The 9685-nt window shown below is 45.9% G+C and overlaps 1 protein-coding gene across 1 annotated transcript; it reads left to right on the plus strand.

The window, feature by feature from the left end:
- The first annotated feature begins 2182 nt into the window (after window positions 1-2182).
- On the plus strand, window positions 2183-7780 carry IL17C (interleukin 17C). The gene is made up of 4 exons (XM_056818541.1): window positions 2183-2274; window positions 3958-4093; window positions 5110-5444; window positions 6875-7780. Exons 1-4 carry the CDS (start codon window positions 2183-2185, stop codon window positions 7131-7133), a joined length of 822 nt encoding a protein of 273 aa, XP_056674519.1. The 3' UTR covers window positions 7134-7780.
- The last annotated feature ends 1905 nt before the right edge of the window (window positions 7781-9685 follow it).

The following is a 9685-nucleotide window of genomic DNA, read 5'->3' on the forward strand; positions in this document are numbered from 1 at the left end:
GGTTTCAACATATTCCTAGCATTTGGCATATTGCTTGGTAAACAGTAGGAGTATGATAAATGCTTATTGATTCTTGAGTGATTGATTCAGATGTCTTCCTAAACTTTTCTAAATTCTTCCAATTGATTGTTTTGTCTAACATGGTAATATCTCTTTCTGTTCATGTGCCACCATGTTTTAGGCCATTCCCCAATGGATGGGCACCTCCTTTGTTTCCAGCCCTTGGCTAATACCAAAAGCACTGCCCTACCTATTTGGGCACATGTTTCTGTCATTGATTTCCTTGGGGCAAGTGGCCAGAAGTGAGATCTCAGGGTCCAAGGTGACGATATCTTGTCACTTTTTAAAAAACAACCTTATTCTAGAATGATTGGACCAATTCCCAGTGTTGCCAACAGTGTAATCAATAGACCTGTCTTTGGGAAGCACCTCCAACACTGGATATGAATGAACATTGTTTGTTCCATTGTTTGTCATCCTTTGTAATTTTCTGAGTATGAAGTAAGACTGTAGAGATGTTTTGATTTGCATCTCCTCTTATTAGTGTTTTGGAATGATCTTTAATAGGATTTTATTTGCAGTTCTCCTTTTGAGAACTGTTTGTTCATAGCCTTTGAGTCCAAGCTCATTTGAACAATGGATAATTAGTGACTGCAGATCATGGGAGGGAGAGTGTTTAGTTTCCAAAAATAGCCTAAATTGTTTCCTCTGGTTCTTTGAGCCGACTACTGGCCTTGTTTCCAGGCACCAAAAGAACTGAGTAAGTTTTGAGGATAATAACAAAGAAAAGTCTTTTTTTAATGTTTGTTTTCTTTTCTCCCTCTTTTTTCTCTCCCTCTTTATTCTTTCCCTATTTGCCATTCACTGTCCTCTTGATCTCAAATCTCCATCTTTGCCTTCATTTTACAGGTGAATAAACAAGACCTAGTAAGATTTTTTTAAACCCTCACCTTCTGTCTTAGTATCAGTTTAAAGATAGAAGAGTGGGAAGGGCTAAGTGACTGAGGTTAAATGACTTGCCCAGGGTCACACATTTAGGAAGTGTCTAAGGTCATATTTGAACCCTAGTTCTCCCCATTCCAGACCTGACACTCTATCCATTGGGCTATTTAGCTGCCCTCCCCTCCAGATTATTAATTTATTTTTCTTTATTTTATTTTAATAACAAATTTCCACATAAGTTTTCTAAAATTATATGATTCATGTTGTCTCCTTCCCTTCTTCCCTTACTGCTCCTGGAATTGACAAGCAATTCAATCCCTCGGTAAGATTATTAATCTATGACTTTCCCAAGAGCCCAATGGTTGTAATTTAAAAAAACACAATTTGAACCCAGGTCCTCTGACTCTACATTCTTCCCATGATGCTGTTCTTCTGAGCCTTGAAATCCCTGACTGCTATGATGCAGGTGATGGATTGGCAACAGTTGAATCCAGTTGCAATTTTAAAGAGGAAGATTGGAGCTGGCAGTACCTTAATGATCCAGGCACTGTGCCATGGGGCTGAGGGAAGGTCTGTTTTGTGAGGGAAGCTCTTCTCTTTCCTTTTTTTTATTTAATTAATTTAGAAGATTTTTCCATGTTTACAAGATTCATATTCTTTCCCTCCCCACCTCCCACTCCCCCTCCCATAGCCAATACACAATTCCACTGGGTTTTACATGTATCATTGATCAAGACCCATTTCCATATTATTAGTATTTGCACTAGGGTGATCATTTAGAGTCTACATCCCCAATCATATCCCCATGGAACCATGTAGTTAAGCAGTTGTTTTTCTTCTGTGTTTCTGCTCCCATAGTTCTTTCTCTGGGTGCTGATAGTGTTCTTTCTCCTAAGTCCCTCAGAATTGTCCTGGGTCATTGCATTGCTGCTAGTAGAGAAGTCTATTACATTTGATTGTGCCACAATATATCAGCCTCTGTGTACATTGTTCTCTTGCTTCTGCTCCTTTCACTCTGCATCAATTCCTGGAGGTCGTTCCAGTTCACATGGAATTCCTCCAGTTCATTATTCCTCATAGCACAATAGTATTCCATGACCTCTCTGTGCCTCTTAAGTCCCCAGATAACCACCTATTTCACCTTTTTTATCCTTTACTCATCACCACAGACCCATTTCTCTTCCTTCCATCTTTCAGGGACCTGCTTCTTTCTCCCCTCTTACCTCTATCAAATCCCACCATGGGAGCCCTCATTCACCTGGAGGTACAAACAGGGTTTGGTGGCTCACTCTTAGGGGAACACAATGGAATGGAGGATCAGAGGATTCAGAGGTAGAGGGGTCTTCAGAAATCCTGTGGTCTAGCCCTCTCCCTTTACAGATAAGGAATTAAGTGACTTGTCCAAGGGCACAAGTAGAAGAGCTGAAGTATGAACTGAGGTCCTCTAATTCCAAACTCAGCACTCTTTCAGCTCTTTGTCCCACAGTGATGGGAATTAAAGCTTTCAATCCAAGAAGGGACAGTCAAGTCAAGTCAATGAAGGCTTAGTAAGCTCCTATTACATTCCAGGCCCTGTGCTGAGCACTGGGAGCATAAAGAGGAATGAAAATACAGTCTCTGATCTCAAGGACTTAGAGTGTCTAATGGAGGAAACAATATGTATACAGCTATGGGCAAACAAGATTCAGCCAGGACAGAGTGTCGATCATCTCAGAGGAAAGGCATTAAGATTAAGGAGGACTAGACAGGCTGAGGGAGACTCAAAGGAAGACAGGAAAGTCCAGAGGCAGAGACAAAGAGGGAAAGAATTTCAGGCATCCACCAACCTGGGACAGCTGAGCTCTGGGACCATTCCTCCATAAAATGAAGGAGTTGGATAGTGACACGGTCTCTAAGGTCCCTTCCAACTCTCAATATGTGACGGTTCTAGGAATGGATTTGTATTTTACTGAGCACCCCATTTTGTGGGAGTCCCAAAGTAAGCCCTGCCCTCAAAGGCTTTATGGGCTTCTTGGAGTAGATGAGATGCACTAGGATGTGCATCTCAGGCCAAGGGTGAGCCCTGAACTCCTGGTTTTCCTGCCCAGTGGATCCTTGGAGTCTTCCTGTAGAAAGGAAGATGGAAGTTAAATATCCCTGCGACACTAGCTATGTGACCCTGGGCAAGTCACTTCACCCCAATTGCTTCCATTTCTGCATCTGTCAAATGAGTTGGACAAGGAAATGGCAAATCACTCCAGGATCTCTGCCAAGAAAACCCCAAATAGGGTCACATGAAGAGTCAGACACGATAATAATAACAACAAGCCTGCCAATAAGTCTCCTTTGTGAGAAGTGGATGAGTTTAGGGGAGGGAGAGGCACAAGTTTGGGAAAGGGGAAGGAGGATGTGCTTGTGAAGATGAGAATGAGAAAAAGGAGCCATGGAAAAGGTGATTGGGGAAATGGGTCTGAGCTTAGGGGCTGGTGGGGGGCGGAGAGGAATGGGTTTCTAAAAGGGGCAGCTGGTGGGACATAAATTTGGGATTTGGAGAATGAGATATTAGACCAAGGGTCAGGGATGGTGGGTTTATAGGGAGTAACTAAAGGGATATGGAGGTGAAAGAGAGGGAGATGAGATGGGGTGAGGAGGGGGAGATGGAGATGGAGGAGGAGATGGGATAGAGGAGGGGAGATGATCTGGAGTGGAGGAGGGGGAGATTGAGATAGGGTAGAGGAAGGGGAGATGGAGGTGGAGGAGGGGGAGATGAGATGGGGTGAAGAAGGGGAAGATGATCTGGAGTGGAGATGGGGAGATTGAGACAGGGTAGAGGAGGGGGAGACGGTGGTGGAGGAGAGAGAGATAGGATGAATTGGGGGAGGGAGAATGATGGGCTAGATTGGAGACTGGGGAATACGGGATTGTGGAGAGGACTGCATGAAATCGATTTGGGGAGGGCAAAGTAGGCAGCAGTTCAGTTGGGGGAAATAGCCTGCAGAAGAAGCCTCAGGTTAGTGCCCTTTGCAAACCTTCTAGGTTAAAGAGCCACTTGAAATCTGATCGCTCCGGGAAGGCTCTCTGTCCTTGGGAGGAGAGAACCCAGAGCACTTCCTCCCAAAGGAGGAAGAGAAGGGAATTAGCAAAGGAGTGTTTTCCCCTGGAGTTTCCGCAGGTGAGTTCCGCCCTCTGTGGCAGAGTATAAGGAGGCTAGCAGAGCCAAAGGTGAGATCAGAAAGGACCAAATAGCCCCCTTGACAGGTGCCTGCTGGAAAGCCAGAGAGGACCACGAAGAAGCCTCCATCTCTTCCTCCTCTAGTCAGTGGAGTCCCCAAACATGGTAAGAGCATCAGTGCCTAGCTCTTGTGGGTAGTACCTTGGCCACTCACAAGCTGGAGGAGATGTTCTGCTAGCTGGGCCAGCCCTCACTGATGGGAGGGAGGGAGAGAGGTAGGGGCAGTGGAAGCCGGGCTTCCTGGGAGCAACAACATGATCTGGAGTCTGCAATGAAGAGTCCTCCTTCCTCTCTGCTCCCAGCTCTGAAACGGATCGGGTTCTGTTCTTGGATTTGGGGGCCTCCGTTTTGCCACTTCTCAGCTCTCCTTGGTGGTTCAGATATGTCTGGGGAGACAGGAAATTGAGGGAATTTGAACCTGGGGAAGAGAGTTGAGGGAAGGAGAGATGGGTACCGGGAAACGGATATGGGAAAGGATGCGGGGATAAACTTGTTCATTTCTCTGGCTGAGTTCACCATATAAGGGTCCAAGCAGGAATTCTGGTCCATGGGACCCTGTGGATAGAATTTGAGGGGTCTAAGAACTTGGAGGGGGAAAAATATGAACTCTATTTCAATATCATTGGCTCCTTTCTGGTCCTCTGTGTTTTATTCTATGCATTAAAAAACTTTATTCTGCGAAGCAGACTGCCAAAGGGGGCCACCATAGGAAAGAGGCTGAGAAGCCCTGGCCCAGGGGGTCATATGACTCTGAAACTAGGGAGTCTCTCAGGTCCTAGGAGAAGGGGGCATGAACTTGGCTCCCGGTGGCTGACGGTACCCTGGCTCCCACGGCTTCCACATCCCCGCTGGCTAAGTTGGCAGTTCTTCCCAGGGACTGCCAGAAGCTCAGCCAAGTCCTCAGTCCCACAGAGGGTGTCCCACTCACCCTCCCCTTCTCCCAAACCTGTCTCCAGCAGATTGCCAGCTGCATACTCCTCCTTTTCTTGCCTGCCTGCCTCTCCCGACACGCTCCTGGGCTGCCTTCAAAACTCCACGTTCCCCGAGCGGCTTTGCACCCTCACCATCGCTGCTACGCTCCCGAGGAGCTGTCCCAAGGCCAGCTTCCCTTCCACCTGGTAGGCAAAGGTGCCCGGTCGGCCCGTTCCCTGCCCGCTACCCTAGTCCCCAGCCTGGAAGCCGGGAGGCCAGCTGGGGGACAGAGACATCAAGAGCCCCAGTGCCCAATTCTCCAGTTCGAAGACACTCACGAGGAAGTCCAACAGCGATCCCTGTCTCCTTGGAGATACCGGTAAGTCCCGGCCCCACGGCGGGAAGGAACCTCGGAGGTCTCTAGGCTGGGGGCTCGAAGCAGGCTGCCCCTTGCTCTCCACATTTGCATAGGAGAAATCCGACTCCCAGACAAGAGTGCAAGAGTGACCTTTGAGCTGGAAGCGTGAGAGCCCGAGGAGCCTTGGGACTAAGGCACGCTTGTTAGCGCATGGAGCACAGAGGACAGGAGACGCCATTTAAGCCCCTCCTCTCAGTTTCCTGGGACCCAGAGAGAAGGGATCCGCTGCCTCACTGACCACAGAGCAGGGCTCAAATCCAGAGGTCTCCATCACCGTGGTTTTTTTTCTTTTTCTTTTAAAACCTCACCTTCTGTCTTAGAATCAATACTGTGTATTGGTTCCAAGACAGAAGAGCAGTAAGGGCTAGGCAGTGGGGATTAAGTGACTTGCCCAAGGTCACACAGCTGGGAAGGGTCTGAGGCCAAATTTGAACCCAGCACCTCCCATCTCTGGGCTGGCTCTCTATCCTAGCTGCCCCCCTCTAGGGTTCTTTACACAAAACCACACACTGCATTTCAGATTAAGATGAATATCCAGAGTAATCCTGAAAGGGGAAAGAATTCTCCCAAGGGGGGGAATTTAAGAGATGTGGAAGGAGAGAGGCAGGTCCACTCCCATTTTGCCTTGGTAACTTATTTGCTTTTAGTACCTCTTGGAATGGCCTGCTTTTCTCCTGCCTGTCCTCTTCCTGAGCCTCTTCCAGTCCCCTCAGTAACCAATAATGAATCATTTAAATTGGGGTAGGGAGAAAGAAGAGGACAAAATTAATGATCACAACAGCTGTTGGGGTATTCTTTGTGGCTATCCCTGCAGCAGAGAGGGGAAGAGAAATGGGTCTTCCAGGCACCATTGTGGAGTAGATGAAATATCTCTTTGAGATCCTCACCACCTCCCTTTCCTTCCTCCTGTTTGCCCTCAATCTACCCTTTACTACCTTAGCTATGAAGGACAGACATGGACTTAAGGGATGTTCCAACTTTGTTTTTTGATGATCACTTATTATTTTTTTAAACCCTTCCCTTTCATCTTAGAATCAATACTCGTTATTGGTTCTAAGGCAGAAGAGCAGTAAAGGCCAGGAAATGGGGGTGAATGACTTGCCCAGGGTCACACAGCTAGGAAGTGTCTGAGGTCAGATTTGAACCAGGGACCTCCCATCTCTGGGCCTGGCACTTTATCCACTGAGTCACCCAGTTGCCCCCCCCCCCATCACTTATATTTCTATAATGCTTTAAGTACTTTCTTCATGACATGGTATCATTGTTTATTGGATTCTAAGCTCCTTGAGGGCAGGGACTGTCTTTTACCCTTTTAGTATTCCCAGCATGAACAGAGTCCCTGGCACACAGTAGGCACTCAGTAAATTCTTATTCACTTCCTTAACTTACAGAATTGACATGGATGAAAACCGGTACCCCCAAAAGTTGGCCTTTGCAGAATGCCTGTGCAAAGGTTGTATTCACATGAAATCAGGTCAGGAGACATCTTCATTCAACTCGGTCCTCCTTCATCAGAAATTAATGGTCCTCCACCGCAAGCCCTGCTCTCTGAATGGAGATGCTCAAGTAACTCCAGGGGCCTTCACTTTCCAAAAAGAGTACATCGATGTTCCTGTGGGCTGCACCTGTGCCCTGCCCCGCTCTGGCTAAGAAGGAAGGATCAGCTGGAGCTGGCAGGCTCACTTAACCCCTGAAGGAGCCTGGAGTGGTGAAAAGAGCCTTGTGTTTGGAATCAAGAGACCTGAACTGAAAGCTTGGCTCTGCTACTACCAGTGGGACCTTGGGCAAGTCAATTCTTCAAGCCTCAGTTTTCTTAACTGTAAAATAAGAAAATTGAATTAGATGACCCCCAAGGTCTCATCTGGTTCTGAACCCCGTGAGCCTCTGAACCTAGATGAAGGACGGTATCCAAGGGAGTCCCAAACAGTTTATTTTTTTACCCCATCGAAGACAAGAAAGCTCTCCCTCTTCCCTGTGGATCTCCTCGATGTCTCTGGAATGCTGGACAGAGGGATATGCCTGACCCACAATTTTTGATTATTGATGCTACTGTCAGCTTTGGGTCCATTGTGGACTTTCTCCTGGCCTTTGAATCTGAGGTCCCCCAAGAGCCTCCATTCTCTGGGCACCTGCTAGTCCAGTGTTGGCCCTTCCCAAGGATGAGTGGAGAACACAGGCTTGTTCTTCATAGCTACTGGCTCACTTTCTATGCTGTCCTTCATTCTCTTGCCTGGCGGGATGGATGCTGAGGACAGGGCTGGGGTTGGGGCCAGGGAAGTTACATTTTTAATGACATAGTCATGGAGTTAAATGAATATAATTAGTACACAGTAATATATTAATTATATATTGTATGTAATATATACAATTAAGTATATTATATATAATATGTAATAATATAGTAATTATAATTAGTACTTATGTGCCTCCCCTGGAAAAGTCACTTAAACTCTCTGATTCTCAAATTTCCCATCCGTAAATTGGGGACAATAATCCTTCCCAGTGAGGAAAGGCCTTTGTAACCCCCAAAGTTTATAAGTTATTTTATAATAATTATTCTTTTTAAGCCCAATGGGCTTCCTTTCAGTGAGTTCCTTCTTGGAACACAGCCTTCCAGGTGCCATCTTCTTTTTTTTTCTTCCTTCTCTTCCAAGGCTGCTTGTCTATGGTGCTAGACCCCTTTCCTTAGGCAGATCCTCAGACTTCCCCAAAGAACAGAAGCCTAAGGGTTCAGCAAGCCAAGGCAGAGAGGAAAGAGATGGAGATTTTATGGCCCATAACAGCCCACTTTGATGGTCAACTCTGGAAGGCTGTAATTCTACTCTGAGAACCTACTGAACTACAAATTGTATTTATAGAGGTATTGCAGCTATGTGCCTATGTTGTGTATCTATGTATTTATTAATTATTTATGTCAAATGGTCTTGTGGTTGAATTATCTCTTCGCAGTTGGTCTGTCCTAGGGAAACTGAGTCAGTTTTTCCTATTTATATTTTCAGATGTGGACCAGATATGGGGCTTTGACTTTTCAGTTGTCATTATTTGAAAAGTCCCAGGTTGATGAGTGGAACTCACTCTAGGAAAGAGTTCTCTCCAACTTCACCTTCTCTGATGAAGCCACAGAGGTTTGGTTGGAGAGAGAAGTCTAGGTGGGGCAGGCAAAGCCGCCTGCCACAATTAAACCCCAGAGCTAAGGAACGTGTGCTTTCACTGGGTCTATTGTGCCCTTTGAGAGACATTTCCCTAAAAGAGCCTTAGACTGGGTGCCAGGAGATCTGGCCCAGCTACTGATGAGGTTTCAGATTTTGAAGAGATCCAGCAACTCTGTTATGAGGGGGAAAGAATACCAGGGCTTCTGTGAGGCTTTACATTTCCCTCTGAGTTTCATTTTTTATTCCCCCTCACCCCCTAACTGTAATTATCTGTGGCAAGGACCACCTGGGATTTGGGGGGAGGGTATGTGTGTATTTTAGGACATACAGGAAGTCACTGATCTCTAAATATGTTCTAGAAATGACTTTGTCCTCAAAGACTATCTTTCACTTCTCTACAACTTCATCATGCCTTGCTGTGTTTTTATATATTTATATATATATTTTTTTCATCTTCAAAGTCCCAGGATATATTCTCCCTTCCTACCACATGCTCTCTTCTCCCCCATTCAGTCCTCTGTCCTCCTTCCTCTTTTCTCAGTGATGGTCCCACAGCCACATCTGTCTTCATTGGCCACATCTGAGCTTTACAAGACAAAAACAAAGCTTGTCTTGGGGTCTAGTCAATAAGGACATGTTTATCCAATTGGAATCCCAGGAATATTCTAAACTCTGGAAATCTTTAGAACCTGGGTTTCTGGGTCGAGAAGCCAATAGGGTCCAATCAGAAATTCAACCAAAGTTGTAGGATGCTTCTTAGCCATTCATGTATCAGGTTAAACTGGGCATCTGGGGGAAAGCCCAAAGGGTCACCTGTCAGCACTGAGCCTCAGATGGTTGGAACTCAGCCCTCAGCTTAACAGGTTAAGTTATTATTTTTTAAAATAAGCATTTATTAAGCTATTGTAGTGCAGTGGTGTCTCAGCCTTCATGACCCCTGTGGGGTTTTCTTTTTCTTGTTTTGTTTTGTTTTTAAATTTCCTCTGAAGTTTCTTGACAACAATACTAGAGTGGTTTGCTGTTTCTATCTCTAGTGTATTAGCAAACAGA

Source organism: Monodelphis domestica, chromosome 1 (assembly GCF_027887165.1).
Source record: "Monodelphis domestica isolate mMonDom1 chromosome 1, mMonDom1.pri, whole genome shotgun sequence".
NCBI classification, from domain to species: domain Eukaryota; kingdom Metazoa; phylum Chordata; class Mammalia; order Didelphimorphia; family Didelphidae; genus Monodelphis; species Monodelphis domestica.